Here is a 21,852-nt window from a genome sequence, read left to right as displayed (position 1 = left end):
TTATACTAATGAGGTATATTCTATGTCTCTATTCATGTTTTTTCTCTATAACATCAGTTACTGCTAGACAAAGGCAGAGTCATGATCTTAGGAGGTTTAACCTAGTGTGGAATTCACATTTACTTGTTAGCTACATCTGTTATCTGAAATCTGCACTGGGCATTGATATCCAGATGCTTAGACGATAAACTACTAACAGTTGTTTCCAGCTTCAGACTCAAATGAGAATAAACATATTCACTGCATGTCCTCTAATTTATCACTAAAGTGAGGCACAAATGATAAAAAAAAAAAAATTAATGTATGTGACTACAGATTGGTTAAAGTGGTTTGGCTAGTGTCTACAACTAAAGTTTAGTTCATGAACAAATATCTTGGTACAACATAACATTCATTGCTTAGGAAGATATTATTCACATAAAGAACTATCAGCTGGGAAGTATTTGAAATGAGAGGAAAGGAATATAATCTTAAAAGAACTGTCCATCATCCCCTACTGACACAGTTTAGTAAATATTCATTTCTTCTCGTGAAAGATAGAAACATGCAGAGTATCTTTAAACATGCAAGACAAGTTGTTGGCATTCCAACCCAGATGATCCTTGTTAGTATTAAACAGCTCAGTACATGCAGACTTTAGTTCATAAAACTTCCTTTCACATGTACAGAATGTGTTTACACTTTTGCTATGGTCAGCATCAACCCTTTTAAAATGAAAAACAATAACACTGCATACAAAGCATGAAAACAGCAACATTTTCAATAATTGTTCTCATATTACACAGTGGATAGCAGATATGGTAAAATGGTGAATATAAAATAGTACTAAAACCACACTAGAATAGGGAAATTACCTTTTGCCCTGGACGACCAGATTCTCCGGGTTCTCCCTGGCCAAAGAAAACCAAAGATGGAAAAGGCAGTCTTAAAAGAACTCTCCAGAACCCTTAGACCCCTGGACACTTCCAGCCTCCTTGATGACACATGCATTTCATTCACTCTATTACTCTCTATATTACTAGACATAGGAACCTTTTTTTTTTTTTTTCTGCTTTGACTATGTCTAAAGCTTACATACAAATCCACATTTCCATTAAAACCAATCAGAAAGGTATTGTTTAAGCCTTTATTAGACTTCCAGCAGATACTCCCTGTTGTATTTGGAAGCCAATTATTGCAGGAGAATAGAAACAGAGTTAGAACCATCCAAAATGGTAAAAGAGAAGAGAAACAAGAGACATACAAAAGTCAAAACTGTAACTCTTGGGGTACAAACACTTGTAAGCATATAGTTACCTTAATTCCTGCAGCAGACGATCCCGGGTCACCCTAAAACGAAACCCAGGAAGATTATTCTACAAGTTATGAGAAGAGGAAACACACAAACACACTGAGAGCCATTATTGACAGGAGCGCCCAAGGGAAATGCCGTGACTAATGGGTCAAACTATGCTCCCTAAGACTTTGTATCCATATGGCTGTGAAGATGTCAATAATTTCCAAGATCAACAATATACTTTCTAAAACTACTTTGAATGCAAAATACATGAGGACTACATTCCTTGAAATAAATAGAAATATATGAATATGAATCTCTTCCCCTGATACAGTGCTATTGCTGCTGCTGCTGCTAAGTCGCTTCAGTCGTGTCCGACTCTGTGTGACCCCATAGACAGCAGCCCACCAGGCTCCCCCATCCCTGGGATTCTCCAGGCAAGAACATTAGAGTGGGTTGCCATTTCCTTCTCCAATGCATGAAAGTGAAAAGTGAAAGTGAAGTCACTCAGTTATGTCCGACCCTCAGCGACCCCATGGACTGCAGCCTTCCAGGCTCCTCCGTCCATGGGATTTTCCAGGCAAGAGTACTGGAGTGGGGTGCCACTGCCTTCTCCGATAGAGTGCTACAGTTGTATTCTAAAGCAATACATTAGCAGATCTGGAGTTTCAGTTTTCTCCATTTCTGAAATTTATTAATGTCACTGGCTATCATTTGCTAGGAATTCCCTAACTCTTTTGGTCTTCAGAAAGTCAGGGTTCAACAGATGAAGTCAAAGGGTTAACGATGTTGAGCTGCAAAAAGCCACGGAGCTGGTCAGTTTGCTTTCCTCGTGAAGCACACCACAGTTGTGGCTGGCACGTTTTTTCTGGCCCTACACTTACTTCATTGTGACACGGTCACCGGAAATTTACAGGATGATAGATGACTTGTGGGTGACAGGGACACACAGAAGATCTGAGAGGAACTCGTGAGATAGAATCTGGTTTTCTAAAAGGCATTGTATTCCATCCGGATTTCATGGAGGGTGACTACATTCCTAAGGCAAATCTGCTCTCCATGGGCAGATAGACGCTGCCCGGAGAGAATTCAGGGGGTGCTTGGGATGTTGCTTATTTCTGAGGTGATGCCAGACAAAGGCTTTAGATTTCCAAGCTCCTTCTGGTCCTCTCTTTCATGAACACGCTACAAGGAAAACAAAAGGGAGCAAATGCAGACGATGACTGTTCAGAAAACAGAAACAGCCACAAGGAGAGAGACACCTACTGGGGTCTCCTCGGCTGTTCTCTCTGTGCAAGTGCTCACAGAGTCCCAGGGTCTACCTCCTCGTTATGCGCATCAGTCTCTTCCAGAGAAGAGGCAAACCTCAGGCCTCTGTACATGGGGTACTTGCTCCCTCCCTCAGTCGCTGTCTTCTTTTCCCACGGCTGGCAGCTTGTCTGTTCAAGTCTTGAGTGGCTTCGCCTCAACTCCTCACCGACCAACCTAGACACTCGCCCCTCATATCCACATCTCTCTCCGCACATCTCTATGTGTCCTGCACGCTCACTACCTATGGATTTGTGTGTGTTTTCTGCCGAGTCTTTCTTCGTCCCTCCATCAGGAGATCAGCCACATGTGGGCAGGCTCAGTACCTATTTTTATTCAGTGTCTAAATAAAATATGCTGGATACATATATAGTGAATGAATGAACATATCTCAGAAAGAATGGTTTCCAGCAGGTCAATAGTCAAGAATCAAAATGAAAAACACAAAAACCTTGAGGAAGGAAAAAAAAAGAGCTTAGGAAGGAGAAGGAAATAATAAAGTAGCTTATTTGAGGAAACATATGATTTTCTTTGACATTTGTAGTTGCTATTACTCAAGGAAAAATTAAAACATGACGAAACATATAGAAGAGGACCCCAAATACTGTCTTACTGTAAAATGATACTGGTTTCTTTTCCCCAACATTAACACTGAATTGAGCTCTGAATGGGAAGTGAAATAAATGTGGTTAATAAAATAGTACTTACTTCTATTTCTACTAAATCAAATCTGAGAGCCATCAACACCAATGAGTCAGGGCCGCAATAGTTTGCACAATAAGACCTTTGTATTCATAAAAGCAAGTTTGACTTTGCTAAGTCCCTTTTTTTCATCTCATTTTTACTTCACAACCCTCCCAAGAGATAGGACAGATATTACTACTCTCAATAGATGAGGATATTGAAGCAACTTGAGGCTAAGTAAATTTTGGACTTCTTAAATGCTACTGCCATGTGCTTTCTTTTTTATTAGAATAAGAGAAGAATTACTGGTTTATCTCATTTTGACAATAAGGCATAATGGTTGTAGTAAACTTGTAAATAAAAGGAAGTTGCTTGTATTAACTGTAGATAAAAACTTTTTCATTCCAGTGTTTTAATAGAAAGTGAAAGTCGCTCAGCTGTGTCCGACTCTTTGTGACTCCACGGACTATACAGTCCATAGAATTCTCCAGGCCAGAATACTGGAGTGGGTAGCCTTTCCCTTCTCCAGGGGATCTTCCCAACCCAGGGATCGAACCCAGGTCTCCAGCATTGAAGGCAGAAAGTGACAGGATAATCCACTAGTGAGAATAAGGGCTAGATTTAGTTCTCAGAGAAAGGGAATATGAAGAAAAGGTCAGTTTCCTGAAAGGCTGATTTATTTGTGGACATTGGAGTAGTTTTGTTTGATGGATAACTATAAGTGATATTTCAATTTTCTTTTCAAAAATTAGAACTGTGAAATCTCAAGGAATTTTTATAACTTTTAGAAAGTGGCAAGGCAACTGCTGGAAGACATTTCTAAGTTAAACATTTTAAAGGATGATGCTGCAAGTAGTGAAAATAAAACAGTGTTTATAATCCTCTTTCCTCTAAAAGTAAAAATGAATACGGGATTAAAGTAGGAAAAACACCCAACTGTGTCTCTCTAAGTATACTCTTAGCTTCATAAATCCGTTGGTTTTGAAATGAAAGGGTAAATCTGCAGGGCAAATCATAAAATGAAAAATACTTTTAGAAGACACTTGACGTAAATGAATTTGATTTTGCTATTGATCATTACAAGACCCTGATGGAAAAGAACTTGATGCTGGGAAAGACTGAAGGCAAAAGGAGAAGGGGGTGGCAGAGGATGAGATGGTTAGACAGCATCACTGACTCACTCAATGGACATGAATCTGAGCAAACCCAGGGAGACAGGGGAACTTGGTGTGTTGTAGTCCATGGAGTCACAGTTGGACATGACTTAGGGACTGAACAACAACAAATCAATTAGTCAAGTACAGAAACTTTCTGTCTTGGGCTGTGATTATTTTTAAACACAACATTGATATGTAGATAAATGAAGTGAATGTGGGGACATTTCTATCACTCATTAATTCATTCAGTAAGTACTTATTGAGCATCGGTTTTGTGCCAGCCATGCTCTGGATGCAGGGATACTAGGAGAGAGGGAGACAAAGTTTCAAACCCTGTCCTTGTTCTGTGCTTACAATACAGTTGCCCCTCCATATCTCTGGGTTCTGAATCTGTGGATTCACTCAACTTCAGATCAAAAATATTAGGGGAAAAAAAATTACAGGAAATTCCAAAAAGCAAAACTTGAATTCCTGGGTCCCTGGCAACTGTTTACATAGTATAGGTATAATAAGTGATCTAGAGATGCTTTTTAAAGTACAGTTGACCTTTGAACAGCATGAGTTTAAACTGCAAAAGTCCATTTGTATGTGGATTTTTTTTTCAAAAACATCTACAGTAAATAATGTAGTACCACATGATCTGCAGTTGGTTGAATTTGGCAGATGCAGAACCACATATGGAGGAAATGGGGATATGAAGGAAGCATGTAGAAGGTGGGTCTTTTATAAAATTATATCCTAATTTTCAAACGTGGCCGAGTCTCAGTACCCCTAAGGCCCACATTGTTAAAGGGTCAACTGAATATGGGAGAAAGTTCATGGGTTATAGGAAAATTTTACCCCACTTTAAATAAGGGACATCCTAGGATTTTGATATCTTCGAGGATCCTGGAATCAATCCCCTTGGGAAACCAATGGCCTATGGTAATCAATGGTATATATGTATAGAGCCTGCCTGCCAATGCAGGAGACCCAAGAGATGCAGGTTTGATCCCTGTTGGGAAGATCCCCTGGCAGAGGGTATGCCAACCCACTCCAGTATTCTTGCCTGGAGAATCCCATGGACAGAAGAGTCTGGTGGGCTACAGTCCACAGGGTTGCAAAGAGTCAGAGATGACCGAATGACTTAAATGCACCAACATTTACTTTCAAGTGTGGGAATAAAAGGTAAGAAATCCATTTCTACGTTAGTTGGTGAGGTTAACACTCCAAGAGCAGAATCTAACCTTCCCTCAGTAACTCCACGTATGATTAAAATCAGTCTTTGGCAGGTCATTCTTAAGTCCAGAGTGCATCATAGCTGCTGGCCACAGAGAAAACCCAGTCCTGAGGTTTTTAACAGTCCCACAGCATTTCCAGATGACCAGTCTGAAAAGGTTTAGATTGCTTTACCATCCAAAGGCAGAGTTGGATCAAAGGGAAAAAAATTCTATTAAAGTGAATCAGCCGATGACGTAATTTACTACATCAATGGCAGAAAAGAAGCATTTTTTGATTTTACATCTCAAACTTGGTAAATGATGAATGAGTTTCACATACTGAACCCAAAGGCCGTGAGAAGAGTGTTTCTAACATGCTGGAAACAAATTATATGACAGAAGCAGGAAATGTTTAAAAAACACATCAAAAATTATATTCCAATTACAGCATTCTTGGGAATGAATGCTACAGGTCAGATTACATATTATATGTTACATATTCCTATTTACAACCCTCTGTTTAGACTCATTGAAAGTTTATAGAAATGATTTCCGTTTTAACTGAAGCATTTCTTGTACCTAATTTCAATTGACTAATAAAACTTTTTGATAAAAAAGAAAAATAACCAATCTAGTTGATTTCCATTTCCATGTGGTAAGAAAGCTGACATTTATTGAGAGTTTACTATGTGTGAGTCGGTATGGTAAATGATTTGCATTAATATAAAAAATAAGAACAGTATTCCTTTGAGATGAATTTAGCCTTTACAAAGTAAAAAAGTTGCTTTAGTATTACAATGTTAAATTTTAAAAATGTGTGAAATAATTATTGGCCTACATTCAAAATATGAAGCTCTAAAAATACATCTTCTAAAGCTTAAACCTCTCTACAGAAATCCACATAGGCGTAGCTCCGACTTGGCATAGATTGTTTTCACTTGAAGAAACTGCTCTCTGTTTAGAAGATTTCCTTTCTTCAAGCAGAGGTTGGCAATTATGGCCTGGGAGGGCCAAATGCAGCTAGCCACCTGTTTTTGCATGGCCCAAGAGCTAAGAATGGTTTTTGCATTTTAAATGGTTAAAAAAAGTCAAAAGAATATTTCATAACATGTGAAAAGCACATGAAATTAAAATTTCAATGTCCAGAAATAAAGTTTTATTGGAATAGAGCCACTCTCATCAGTATACATATTGTCTACGGTTGCTCTCATGCTACAATGACAGAGTTGAGTAGTTGTGACAGACACCATATGGCCCACAGAAACTAAAGGATTCGTTTTCTGGTCCTTTACAGGGAAAGTTTGCTGACCTCTGCTTTTAAGCACAACAAGAAAGTTAAATATAACATCCATGTTTATAGATCTGGGGTTTGAAATTTTTACTTCAAAAAGTCATAGAGGTATATCATTGACCTCATTAGTATTAAAACATACTCGTGTTGTGGTGGATTGCAGTGTGACACTTGAATCTAACAGATAATAAGATGGGTTACAGCAGTGGTTCTCAATGCGGGGTAATTTTGTTCCCCAGGGGACAACTGGTAAGCTCTGGAGACAAGGTTGGTTGTTGCAACTTGGGAATGCTATCGGCATCTAGTGGGGGAGGCCAGGAACGACGCTAGACATCCGACATTTACCCCATGGAGGATTATCCAGCTCTGACTCTCAGTAGAATTGATGCTTTTGAACTGTGGTGTTGGAGAAGACTCTTGAGAGTCCCTTGGACTGCAAGGAGATCCAACCAGTCCATTCTGAAGGAGATCAGACCTGGGATTTCTTTGGAAGGAATGATGCTAAAGCTGAAACTCCAGTACTTTGGCCACCTCATGCAAAGAGTTGACTCATTGGAAAAGACTCTGATGCTGGGAGGGATTGGGGGCAAGAGGAGAAGGGGACGACAGAGGATGAGATGGCTGGATGGCATCACTGACTCGATGGACATGAGTCTGAGTGAACTCCGGGAGTTGCTGTGATTCATGGGGTCGCAAAGAGTCGGACAGGACTGAGCAACTGAACTGAACTGAACTGAGTGTCAGTAGTGCTGAGGTTAAGAAACCCTGGTCTGCAAGAAACTGACAGTCTATCCTAACATCTAGACTGTGTGTGTGCTCAGTTGCGTCTGACTCTTTGCAACCCCATGGACTGTAACCCACCAGATTCTTCTGCCCGTGGAATTTCCCAGGCAAGAGTACTGGAGCAGGTTGCCATTTCCTACTCAAGCAGATCTTCCCAACCCAGGGATTGAATCCCTGTCTCCTGTGTCTCCTGCATTGGCAGGCGGGTTCTTCACCACTGAGCCATCTGGTGCCAGAGAACTTCTAGACTACCCCTTGAATACAAACACAATTGCTACTCAGTGACACTATCATTAATCTATCCCTACCACCCACGCCATATTTATATTAATATTTATAAGAATAAGAAAGACAAATTTCTCTTTATTTTATGGGTATGGTTTTATGACTAACAATTATCCATCTGTACAGTAATAATTTTCAAATTAGACCATTCCTATTCTCAACTATAAGCCTAAATGAATCGTTCTTTGTCTCATCAATTAGCCCAATTTACATTATATCTGACTATTCCATTTTCATCTGGGCTTTCCAGGTGGTGTTAGTGGTAAAGAACCTGCCTGCCAATGCAGGAGATGCAAGAGATTTGGGTTTGATCCCTGGGTTGGGAAGATGCCTGGAGCAGGAAATGGCAACCTGCTCTAGTATTTTTCCTGGGAAATCCCATGGAGAGAGGAGCCTGGTCAGCTACAGTTCTTGAGGTCAAACAGTCAGACACAACTGCGGGACTGAGCACACATGTTCCACAATTCTTAACATATACCACAAACGAAGAAAAAATTTCCTTTCTATGTCAGAGACGTCTGTGAAGTAAGAAACCAAGCAAAAGCTGTGATAGCCTGGGGAAAAAAACATGAGGTAGGAAGATGAACCAAAGATCACTGCAATGTAAAGGCTAATAACGGTTGAAAATTTTTAAAAAAGGACAATATGAAAGCTGACAAAATATTCGGGTTCAGTACATTTTAAGTCGAGGAAAATTTTCAGGACTGCATTAGAGGTTCTAATCAAGGGACACTAACTTTTATCAAACTCTTACATCTCATCCCAGTCCTGCAATCTTCCGTCCTAAAGCTGGGACAAATGGAGTCACTTTAGGAACTCTATTTTTACGTCTCTGTGTATAAAAGGAGTGCTCCATTTACACATAAATAGGGGGGTGTTTTTGTCTTGAGTCATATTACTAGAAACCCAGCTACACATTTTCTAGAATTTTTGAAGTACCATTTTACTTTTAAAATGTTTAAATTTGTAGCTAGAATAATCACTTCTTATCAATTAAATATTTAAATGCTTTCTAATCTTGTAAAATTATCTCTGATCTTGTCATATTAAGCTATGATCTCTCAACTTTCTCAAAATCTCCCATTTCATGTAAATGAAATAATATTCTTGCTCATATACATGCTCTCCTATTTTTGAAAAACACCGTACCTTTTCGCCTGTGTCACCTTTAGGGCCATTCTCTCCAGCATCTCCCTAAGGGGGGAGAAAAGAAATATATGAAAACATAGTGGTGATACTCAGCAATGAGTATCCTTATTTTGAGTTTTTCTTATTTTAGGTTTCCTTTCAGAGGCACTATATATTAATAGCTGTTGTAAATGTTCAACAGAGCTAATGTACCTTACTTGACCAACTGCTTGATATCAACCCGTCCAAATAAACTTTATTACAATGAAGATGACTGAATAGTTTTAAACTACTCCATGATATTAACAGAAAGTAATTTCTCTGACTTTTAATAGCTTATTCTGGCACTTAGAGCTGCTTTCTGCTTCCTCTGCTCAGAGAGTCACTCTAACAAAGACTTTCTCCTGATTCCGTCCATATGCTTTCTGCTTTATCCCTACTGTCTCCTTCTTTGTCCCATTCCTGATTCCTGGACTCCTGCCCTCTCCTTTCCCTTCCATCTGTGTAAATTCTACTCTGTCTTCGAGCCCATCTCAAATCTCTAGGCTCTCAAAGTGCATGACACAGCCCTCAAAACTGTGCAGTGAATATTGACTTATCTGGGCATACATGTTTTGCATTGAGAAATAAATGTTTTAATAAAGTCAATAAATAAAAATTTTACCTTATTAGAGAATCTTCAAAACTCATAGCAAAGTAATCTGAGGAGTTCATGCTTCCTTTGTTAGTTTTGAGAGCTCCTATGCCTATTTTTCACTGATATCTCCTTTCTACCCACAAAGCAATGTAGTAGAAAACAAGTCATTTGTGTATTATCCATGTTTTGTGTCCTAAATTCCGAATTCTTTAAGTCACACAGCATGTTCTAGTGGAAACATCACAGACTTTGGAGCCTGAGACCTAGCCCAGCTCCAGTACCTAATGGGCAAGTGAAAATCTATTTGCATCAAGTTTCTCCTGTGCAACACAGGACAAGAATATTTTACAGGGTTATAAGAAATAATTCCTGTGTCTAAAGCAACTAGGACCATGTCTGACACAACATAAGCTGTTAATGGTGGCCATGAGCAGTAACAATGCATTATTGTTCTTGTATTCCCTAAGAATACCCTTCTGGCTCCCATAGGAGGTCCCGTTTCTATCATTTAACATTTTCCATAAAATAAGAGAGAAGCTATTGATAATGACCTCCCTGAGAGAAGAAGGAGTGTTGAGAGAGGGAGATTTTAACGTTTTCTCTTCGGTTTCTCTTCTTGTTTCAAATAAGCATGAGGCTAACCTGCCCGGGAATTCTTTTATGGAGACGGGTACCCCAGAGCGCCCGGGAGTCTGAGTCACTTTATCCCACGAGCCCCTGGAACCATGCTGGCACTGCTGCTTTCCCCTCCTTACTTTCCACACAAAAGAGTCATCTGATGACTAATTAATTTCACATTAATTACCATGAACTGGTTGGATGCCAAATAAATATACTGATTATCAGTTATGAAGGATTTTTGATAGGCAGCCCATTAGCATGCTTTAAAAAATTGCTTGGAAATCCCTTTGTTAAAAAACAAAACAAATAAAACAAACTTTCTTATTAGGAAAACTGGTTCAGAGAGGTCAGGAGGCAAAGGGTTTGACTAAGCAAAGCCACCCTTCTGCTTTGCTCACCTTCTGTTTAAATCAATGTCTTTTATTTTTGTTTTACAATGGTCAAAAATACAGTTAAATTCACAAAGCTTGCTGGATCTGTAGATGTATTTCTTTTGGGGTTAGTGGTGATGATACTGATTTGTCAGAAAGATCATGCCACTTATGAAGAGCATTATGTGATATCTTGGCGATTGCCTACACAGACAACACACGTTTAAATACCGGTAAAGTACATAGCGAGAGAACATTCCCCAAAGTGGGAAGAAGGGTGTCTGTCTGAGAGAAATTAAACACACGCACTTTGCTTCTCCTTTTGTTTCTCTTTTTAGGTTTTTATGGGAATTCTTTGTGGGACAACTTTCAGTATGTTTGTTGCAGGTAAACATCTGTATCCCTTTAACCTAGTGACCTAAGAAGTAATAGAGGTATGGATGCTTAGAACAGTACTGGAATGGCATCGGCAAGCAGGCAGAACAGAAATTTTGCAGGCCTAGAGGTTTTTGAAAGCCATTTTAAAGCCTGACACAGAATGTTTAAATTTGCTTTCTCCTTTCTTTAAATCTTTCTACCCAAACTTCTGAACATACATAAGAATCACCCTACTTTCTCCTTCCATTAATTAGCAGTTTGAAAGAAACAGTGGCCAGTATATCTATCTACATCTATATCTAGGCATAGCTTGTTTATTGCGCTTTGTTTATCGCACCTTGAAGACACCGCATTTTTTACAAATTGAAGATTTGTGGCAACTATGTATCAAGCAAGACAAAAGGCACCATTTTTCTAACAGCATCATTTTTCAATTAAGATATACATACTGTTTTGGAGTTATAATGCTATTGAACTCTTAGAGGATTACGGTATAGCATAACTTTTATGTGCTCCGAGAAACCAAAAATTCATGTGCTTCATTTTATTGCAATATACACTTTATTGCTGTGATGTGGAATGGAACCTGCAATATCTCCAAGATATACTTGTATACCTGTACTTATCTATCCATCCACATATAAATACAGTTTAGTTTGGTACCTCTTGGGGGAGGAGATTAAAAACAGGCAGAATCATCTCACCTTTACTCCTTGTTCTCCAGGTTCTCCCTGCACAAAAGGACAAAGTGAGTGACACATTAAATTATAAAACACCTAATTAATCAACATTAAACAAAATCAAATATTGAGAATACTAGTTAAATTATATGTGATATTTTCTATTTTGCTAATATATAGTGAAAGTGAAAGTGAAGTCGCTCAGTCGTGTCCGTCTCTTGGCAACCCCATGGACTGTAGCCTACCAGGCTCCTCCCTCCATGGGATTCTCCAGGCAAGAGTACTGGAGTGGGTTGCCATTTCAGTTGCTTTCTAAAAGCAAATGATGAATTTCCTGGAAAATTGAATATGGATATCAATAGCAAATATCACCTTAATTCTTTTCTTTTGAGGACTAAAGATGATCAGCAAAGCCTGGCTTTTAGGGCACTAAGGAGAGCAATGTTGAGGCAATTCTGAGATTATGACATCTTATTCCGGCCAGACTCAGACTCAGTAAGGTGAGCTAGCACATCCCTCCGTGAAATCTTTCATTCAAAGCACCCCCTGGTGCATGGATTATTTCTGGGGTCTGGAGTACCAGTGTAGTTCACCAGAATATCTTGCCCTGACATGACTAAGGCCTGAACTTGGACCCTTTCACAACATCACGAATGCTCTTCAATCTGTTGTTAGCCACCGTGTCTAAATCAGGTGTACTTTAGGAGTCATTAGTTTTTTCAGAAAAGATACTAGATTGAGGCAGAATCTAAGTGAGTTTAGGAGAGATGTCTTTATGCAAAAACGATGATCATGACAGTACAAAGACGAAAACGCAAAACTGTGTTCTGAAAAGAGTCTCATTTTCATTTTACCCAGGAAGAGACAGGGAACAGAATCAGAGAGTAAATCTACAGCAAATCACACACATTACAATATCCTTCTTAAGAAAAGCTTGAGGAAGTGTTGCAATAAGGTCACATTGCTTTAAAAATTATTTTTAAGGTGGTTATTGCATTTTTTAAAAATCCTAATGCACTCTTAAAGTCAGTTTGAAGGCAACACTCTTTTCACTCCCTGAAACTTGGCCGGACCCTTTGGCTTTTTGAATTTCTGGTTACCTTTCACTGCTTAACAACCATCCTGATGGTTGCTAGGCAACAGAAGAACAGTACTGAGAACAAGCATTAAGCATTAACTCTTATCATTTGACTTTTTAGCATGGAGCTAGAGAGGGAAGAAGACAGGAAAATGGCTGTAGTCCCAGAAGGAATATTTTCCTTCCTCTCCTGCAGGACAAAGGACAGGTCTATAAATTTTAGGTCTGTTCTAGGCGCCTGTCAATAGCAATGTGATCTGTAAAATCAGCTGACGGGCATCTGTGGGTATGGATACACAGCAGCACAGCTGATGGGATTAGACATTAGTTCTGTACTTCAAGGGATGGTCACTCATCAAAGGATTTGGGATTTGTCTGCTTATCTGGTTTAAACTAAACTGTCACCAATCTTTTTATACTTAACTGATTCATTTGTTCTTCAGAAACAAAGGAAATTTGGAATCACCCCCCAAATCTCCATTGCATTTTTTTCCTATTTAGTAATGCAGACTACATCCATTTTTAAATTTCAAACATGCTCCATTTTTCTTATGCTTTTCATTTGATTAACTTGTTGGGTTATGTAAGTTTTAGAGGCGGCCAAATCTTGAGGACAAGTCACAGTGGCACTGTAAACATTTCCTTTAGTGTGTCTCCTAAAAATTATGCGAACGTTGGTAGTGTGGACGTGACCTATGTTTTAATACATTCATCAAGTGGGAAAATGACAAGAGTCATATTTGAAATACAGGCTTTCTCACGTTAAATATCCCAGAAGTCAGAGTGTAGACAATCATATCCTACACTCTCTGTGTGTTTTTAATGTAATGAGAATCATGAACATCATTTGTTCTTTAGTCACAAAGTTTTATACTATAACATATTTTACTGTGGACAAGAGATTCCATCCAAGTAAAACCAGTGGGATATAAAAAATTGTAATAGCTTAAAATTTCATGAAAAATCATGCCTCAAATGACTCTGCTTGGTTTTCTTCGTACCGACCTTTAGCCCTGGTATTCCATTCTGTCCTACTGCTCCAGGCAACCCGGGTTCACCCTCAAAATAAAAAAAAAGATACTACTAAGTAAAGCACACAAAGTCAACACGTTATACAGATTGTTAGAGGATATAACCAACCATCCAATAATACTCAAGAAGTACATAGTATGTGAAACTAGTTATACAAGTTAGCTTGTTTGGGCCAAAATTCTATGCACTATGGACCAGGGATACAAGAGGACTAATTTTCTTGTGTTCAGTCTTTTCTTCACTAAGAAAGCAAAAGCAAATTACCAGTGGAAATGAATATCTAGCACGGTGCTAGGTACACCAAGTAAATATTTGCTGAATGAGTAAAAGACATCTGAAAATTTAAGACTTGATGGAGAATTTTCAAGCGATTCCTCAGCTCAGGAAAACAGAGACTAAATCATTGTATTTATTAGAATTAAGGAAAATGAGCATCTCCAAACCTAAATCTTGAAGCATACACACATCTACTTAATTCCTTTAGACACATCTGACACAAAAATAAAGATGCCTTTGATTTCTCTCCCCAGTTTCATTGTAAAAATGATTAAAATAAACATTCACAGTTGTGGTTTTCATTGTCATATTGAGTGACAGACATTTGAGAAAATGATGATGGCTATTAGCTAGAAAGATTACACATTTCAGAAAGATAACGAGGTATATCAGTCTTTCTAGACTCTGAACCAACAATTGTTTTCCAAAGAAGAAGAGGAAAAGTCTTTTCAAGTGCTCAGAAGCAAAGGAAAAATATTCTTCATGATGACTGCAGTTAACAATACTCTATGGTATATTTGAAAGCTGTTAAGAGAGTAGGTCTTAAAAGTTCTCACCACAAGGAAAAAAAATGTAACTATGTGAGATGATGGATGTTAACCAAACTTATTGTGGTAATCATTTCACAACATATACACATATCAAATCATTATGGTATACACTTAAAACTAATTCAATGTCATATGTCAATTGTAACTCAATAAAACTGGGAGAAGACAGAAAGCAGTGTGGCTTTTGTTATTTCCATGAAGCTTAAAAGTACAGCAACTAGAATTTCATGTAAAAACATTCCCAAGTCATTTATTATGTGCTTCAACTACTGGGCAAGTTTCTTTCCACCGAGGGTTAAAAAGCTGCTCCTTAGTTGATTTTTTTTTCTTTGAAGTTGACTATTTTTTAGAGCAGTTTTAGGTTCATAGCAAATTTAGTTGATTTTTTAAGAATGTTCTCTAAGCTGCCTGACTTAGGACTTTCCTGATAAGTCAGTTGGTAAAGAATCCGCCTGCAATGCAGGAGACCCTGGTTCAATACCTGGGTCAGGAAGATCTGCTGGAGAAGGGATAGGCTACCCACTCCAGTATACTCAGGCTTCCCTGGTGGCTAAGCTGGTAGAGAATCCCCCTGCAATGCGGGACACCTGGCTTCGATCCCTGGGTTGGGACGATCCCCTGGAGAAGGGAAAGGCCACCCACTCCGGTATTCTGGCCTGGAGAAGTCCATGGACTGTATAGTTCATGGGGTCACAAAGAGTCAGACATGACTGAATGACTTTCACTTTCACTTCTAAGCTGCCCGGAGGGCAGAAATTGTGACATTTTAATATCTGCGCTGTTACCTTCAAAAACACATACCCTAGTAAAATGGTAACATTTTTTAAATGCCAGGAATTTTACATTCATTAACTCACTTAATTCTCACAAATTTCTATGAGATAAGCACTATCTTTATTTCTCTTTAACAGGTGAAGAAACTAAGGCACAGAAAGGTAAAGTAATTTTTCCAGATTTACACAACTCTGCCTTAAGAGGTTGTGCTCTTAATACAATTATGCATTGGTGAATGAATGCATCTAGAAATTGGGAGGGCTGGTGATGAATATTTCTATCCTCATTATCATTTGGTTTATACTCCTCATTAATAAATGACCTCCAGAATGTATACAAACTTGGACTAAATGTAACTTATTTAAAGATGATTTTGTACACCTACCAGATAAAACTAGGCAATGTGAAGCATATAGTGTCTTTCTAAAAGGGCAAAAATGTTTTACGATTACACTGGGTTATTGTACTATAATTGCTAATGTCTTAACTCATGGAAGAAATTCTTCTTCCTCTATAAAGTTACATTGCAATCATTTGCATTTTCTTCAAGAAAATGGCAAACATGTTGACTTAGAATAATGATGGCCATTATAAGAAAATTTTGATATGCCCTTTGTAGGTGGCTCAGACGGTAAAGCGTCTGTCTACAACGTGAGAGACCTGGGTTCGATCCCTGGGTTGGGAAGATTCCCTGGAGAAGGAAATGGCAACCCACTCCAGTACTCTTGCCTTGAAAATCCCATGGACGGAGGAGCTTGGTGCAGGCTGCTATCCATGGGGTCGCAAAGAGTCGGGCACGACTGAGCGACTTCACTCAGTTTCACTAAGGGTAAGAATAGAAGATCCCCTGGAGGAGGAGATGGCAACTTGCTTCAGTATTCTTGCCTGGAAAATTCCATGGAGGAGTCTGGTGGATCACACAGTCCATGGGGTCGCAAAGAGTCAGACACAACTGAGTGACTGAGCGCACACAAGGGTAAGAACTCCATAGGAAATGGAATACACCCCTAAAGAGGACTCTCATTTACTGTGTAACCATAAAAAGAGCTACGGAGTCTGCTTCTTCAAAGAACCTACAACAGGATGCACTAATATCATAACTCATGGTTTAATGCAAACAAGAAATGCTGCCAGGGAACAATACAAACTTTGTTTAGACTTTCAAAGAATAACTATGGTAGCCAGAATTATTTTTTTTTTAATGGTTAAGCCCCTGGAACCAGACGAAATACATGCTGAGATTTTGAAGCACGGGAGACAAATGCTTAGGTATCTGCATAACATCCTTCTTAAAATATGAACATCGAGGGACTAAAACTTGATCCTTTTTTTCCTTTGATTTTATGTTTTGTTAAAATAATCTTTTAACGTAAAAGGAAGCAAAACATTGCATCCATAATCCTATCACTCTATAACTGTTTTCATTTCGTCCTGTTTCCTTCTAGTCTCTTAAATTTATGCTTACATATTTCAAGCAATTGTAAACTTATTACATAGTTTGACGTACTGATTTTTTATTATTTTATACTGCATGTTTGGTTTTACACAGTATTTGTGTCTTATAAATAGTTTATCATCTACCAAAGTCAGGTCTGATCATTTGTTTAACCTGCCCCAAATTGTTGAATACTTACATTGTTTCCAAACTTTGCTATTAAAGATAAATTAAACATCTATGTAAATATTTCTAAGTTGCTTTCCAAACAGGATCTGAGCTTTATCTGCTTTTCCAGGCACCTACTCTGTTACTTTTTCCCAACTTCATCAGCATTGTATATCATAATCTTAATTACTTCTGTGGCTATTTTAATGAGTACAAATAAGAACTTCCTAAAGTTCAGTTCTACATTTATCCCTTGTAAGGTTAAATAGGTATCCAGCAAGATTTTAAAGCTAAAAAGTGAATAAGGCTGTTTCCTGAATGAAGCAAGGCAAGATAAAAAGAAGGAAAAGTGACTCATAGCATTTTACCTTTCTAAAAAGTTATAATAAAGAAAATACACTCAAATTCAGATTAGGAGGTTATGAAACATTCTATTATTGTTCAAATTTAGCTTCCCAGGTTATGGTAAAGTAATGTTACAGATGAAACATTGTACAACTTTGAGTACCAAGGCCAAGCAGTGGGATTCTGGAAGACATTAATTCATTCAATTAACATTTAGTGAAGATTTACTACATGTTTTACTCTGAGCAGTGTTTCCTGGGATATAAAGATGAAATAGATATGACAGGTGCCTGTGCCCAGAGAGCTTATTTTTGAGTGAGAAAAGAGATATCTACATAAATAACTTAAAAGGATATCTAATTGAGATGGAACTTTTTTCTTTGAGCAAAATTTTCTTCATAAAGAGGCATAATAAATAGAAATCAAAGGAGAGTCTTAATGAAGAATAAAGCATACATCATATAGTGTATTAGTATTTTCTAGCATATGAGGACAGAATATTATTAATCTCATGCTGCTGCTGCTGCTGCTGCTGCTGCTAAGTTGCTTCAGTCGTGTGCGACTCTGTGTGACCCCATAGATGGCAGCCCACCAGGCTCCCCCGTCCCTGGGATTCTCCAGGCAAGAACACTGGAGTAGGTTGCCATTTCCGTCTCCAATGCATGAAAGTGAAAAGTGAAAGTGAAGTCATTCAGTCGTGTTCAACTCTTCACGACCCCATGGACTGCAGCCCACCAGGCTCCTCCATCCATGGGATTTTCCAGGCAAGAGTACTGGAGTGGGGTGCCATGGCCTTCTCCGTATTAATCTCATGAGTTTCCTCAAATAGTTACAGCTACATTACTTAATTGTTGTACATAATACAGTATAAAAAGTACATATACAGAGAAATATATCAGAAAAGTATAGACCAAAAAAAGAGGAATTAAGTTTTATGTGTATGTGTGTGTATGCATGTAGAGAAATAGTCTCGTGTTTATTGGATATTTTATTCATCTGTTTCTGAATGCATCTCCTATTCACAAGTACTAGGGACATTATAAAGATGGTAATAAACAAAAATAGCAGCCAACATCTTAACTACAGGTAGATTGATGGATTTTTCTTTATTATACTTTAAATTCCCAGTGCATTACTCCCAAATGACAATTTGTGCATTTAAGCTAAAAATAAGTTGAACTGCCTTTTGAGAAGGATGACACTACTTTCTTTCTTTTTAAACCAGACACTCACTCAAGGCTTTTACAATTATTTCAGGTACAGCTATTCAGGGGCGATTTGAAAGAATACTTGAAGGTAGAAAGGAATGTAGTTTCCTTACAAAACTGAGTGCTAAAGAGAAACAGGTCATTTAGTAGTAATACTGCTCCCTGTCACTTCAATCACAATGGGAATTTAAAATGAGTTATTGCTTAAAAATTTTAGCACAGTATAATTTTACATTCACCTTGTCAATATATATTTGTTTCCTTTAAGTACTACATTTTCAGAAAGAACTCATCTGAACAGAAGATGAAAATAATTGCAATTGCCCCCCTTATCCTTAGGTTCGTTTTCTTTAGTTTCAATTGTTTAGTCACTAAGTCATGTCCAACTCTTTGCGACCCCATGGACTGTGTAGCCTTCCAGGCTCCTCTGCCCATGGGATTTTCCAAGCAGGAATATTGGAGTGGATTGTCATTTCCTTCTTCAGGGCATCTTCCTGACCCAGGGATTGAACCAACGTTTCTTATATCACCTGCATTGGCAGGTGGGTTCTTTACCACTGAGCTACCCAAGGTTTCAGTTATCCATGGTCAACTAAGGTCTGAAAATATCAAAAGGAAAATTCTAGAAACAAACAGTTCTAAACTGGGTGCTGTTTTGAGTAGCATGCTAAAATCTGATGTCATCCTGCTCCATTGCACCTGGGACATCAATTATCCCTTTGTCCAGCATATCCTGCCAGCTAGTCACTTCGTAGCCAGGCTACATTATCAGATCGACTGTCTGAGCATCACAGTGCTTGTGCTCGAGTAATCCTTACTTTACTTAATATTCACTCAGCCATGCCCAACTCTTTGCAACCCCATGGACTGTAGCCTGCCAGGTTCCTCTGTCTATAGAATTTTCCAGTCAAGAATTCTGGAGTGGGTAGCCATCCCCTTCTCCAGATGATCTTCCTGATTCAGGGATTGATCCTCGGTTTCCCATATTGCAGGTAGATTCTTACTGTCTGAACCACCAGGGAAGCCCATTCTACTTAATAATGGCCACAAATGTGAGCAGTTCAGATAGTCTCTTATTGTATCTAATTTCTACATTAAACTTCATCATAGGCATGCACATATAGGAAAAAAACTGGTATACATAGTGCTTAGTACTCTCCTCCATTTCAGGCATCCACTATGGGTCTTAGAACATACTCCTTGCAGATAAGAAGGCGGGGCTGCTGCCCAGAACATGCACCAGCAGCAAATGAAATGAGTGATATTGAACAAACATGGTGTCAGTCTTAAGGCTATTCTCCTACCTCTGGAGTTGGTGTGGTTGGTGCATATGTGTAATAAAGACTAAAAATGGGCAGCACTGGTCACTGATACCTCTTTAAAACACTGGATGGACTGGGTCTTTCCTCCTGACAGTGACACTTCACAGAAGCATCTCAGTGGCTGCTGGTGTTTCCTCTCCTGCAGGCAGTCATGGTGGGCAGGGGGGCAACCTTTTGTGAGGCTTCAGGGCTTGAGAAGCTTTGGCAGCTATTGGGTAGATAACCCTTGGTAGAGGAGGATTCTCTGAAGGCAGTGAAGTGCCCACGGGGACTTCCAGCTAGAACTATCCGGGAAAGAGTCAGGAAAATGGGGTTTCTGTTCTCCATTTCTATTTATTCTCTTTCTCTAGAGGCTTCCCTGATGGTTCAGCAGTAAAGAATCCGCCTGCAATGCAAGAGATGCAGGAGATGTGGGTTGATCCTTGGGTTGGAAAGAGTGCCTGGGGGAGGAAATGGTAACCCACTTCAGTATTCCTGCCTGGAAAAAAATCCCATGGACAGGGGAAGCTGGGCAGGCATGGAGTTGCAAAGAGTTGGGCATGACTAAGCAGGCAAGCAATTCAGCGTAGTTTAGTCTCCCACACTAGTCCCTAATGCAAGTGAAGTGAAGTCATTCAGTCGTTTCCGACTCTTTGCGACCCCGTGGACTGTAGCCTACCAGACTCCTCCATCCGTGGGATTCTTCAGGCAAGAATACTGGAGTGGTTGCCATTTCCTTCTCCAGGAGATCTTCCCAACACAGGGATCAAACCTGGGTCTCCCACATTGCACGCAGACGCTTTACCATCTGAGCCACCAGGGAAGCTCAATGCAAGTGAGGATGAACACAAACTCGGCTGAACACAGGAGGTAGAAAATGACCAACATATTTGACCTTGAAATTTCTAGAATGTATCATTTTACTGCACACAAACAAAAAGAATAAGACTCCTACCCCTAACTTTAAAGTGTCACTCATGCTCTAAATAAATTCTTTTCAGACACTTTAAAAAATGTGGCTACTAGAAAGTTCATATTTACATTTATGGCTTGTTTTTGGAGCTCGTTTTATGTTTCTATCAAACAGCATTGGTTCAAACTATAAAATTCTGTAATTATTATAAGGCATGATAAACAAATGCATTTAGAAGCAGAGGATGAGCACATCAGTATTCAAGCAAGTCAACGTACAGCGAGACTTCAGAATGGAGATGCCCACTGTGGTGTTAAAATCGATCACCAGACTCTGCCAAGTTCTGCCAAGACTCTGCCAAGGTGGAAAGCAGAGGGCAGATCTGAAGCAGAGGCTGCCGAAGGGCTGGGGGAGCCACAGTCAGGGTGGGGCTAGAGGCTGACTCTAGCAATCTCCTAACCCATCTCCTTGCCACCCACCCACCTCCAACAGTCTCCGAAAAACAAGGCCAGCTTATAAATTCCTTCCCTTCGTTCTCGCCAAGGCTGTTCCATCGCACTGAGTGAGGGTCCCAGCCAAGATCTGGCTTTGCTGTTTCTCTGACCTCCCTTTCTACCACTCCAGCCACACTGAACTCTTTGTTCTCAGATACTAAGCAGGAGCCACCAGGGTCTTTGCATTTGGGCTTCTCTCCTGTGGACCATCTTCCCTCTGATATCCAGGGATTGAGTCTCACCTTCTTATCCTTAGCACAACTGCCCCTTATTACAGAGGCTGTCCAGAATTCTACCCCAATTACCACCACTCCCGATGTCCACCTATATCTGACTTTGCTTCCTCTACTGCACTAATTACCACCTAAGATAAATTTTTTTCTTTTCTGTTTCCCCTACTAGGATTGCCATATTTGGGAAATAAAAATATAAGAAACCCAGTTAAATGTTAACTTTGGATAAACAACAAAGAGAAGAAT

The 21,852-nt window shown here is 39.2% G+C and overlaps 1 protein-coding gene across 1 annotated transcript in view; it reads right to left on the bottom strand.

Moving 5' to 3' along the window:
• The window catches only part of COL25A1 (collagen type XXV alpha 1 chain), a 516,301-nt gene that overhangs the window by 77,837 nt on the left and 416,612 nt on the right, over nucleotides 1-21,852 (bottom strand). The window contains exons 13-17 of the mRNA XM_070791080.1: nucleotides 13,882-13,935; nucleotides 11,823-11,849; nucleotides 9,133-9,177; nucleotides 1,297-1,329; nucleotides 855-890 (exon numbers count right to left, since the gene is read on the bottom strand). Of these exons, the coding sequence (XP_070647181.1) occupies nucleotides 855-890; nucleotides 1,297-1,329; nucleotides 9,133-9,177; nucleotides 11,823-11,849; nucleotides 13,882-13,935 (195 nt within the window). The remainder of the gene's footprint in view (nucleotides 1-854; nucleotides 891-1,296; nucleotides 1,330-9,132; nucleotides 9,178-11,822; nucleotides 11,850-13,881; nucleotides 13,936-21,852) is intronic.

The sequence above is a fragment of the Bos indicus genome, chromosome 6 (genome assembly GCF_029378745.1).
Source record: "Bos indicus isolate NIAB-ARS_2022 breed Sahiwal x Tharparkar chromosome 6, NIAB-ARS_B.indTharparkar_mat_pri_1.0, whole genome shotgun sequence".
NCBI lineage: Eukaryota > Metazoa > Chordata > Mammalia > Artiodactyla > Bovidae > Bos > Bos indicus.
The sequence above is the reverse complement of the archived record's forward strand: the minus strand, read 5'-3'. Positions and strand labels throughout refer to the sequence as shown.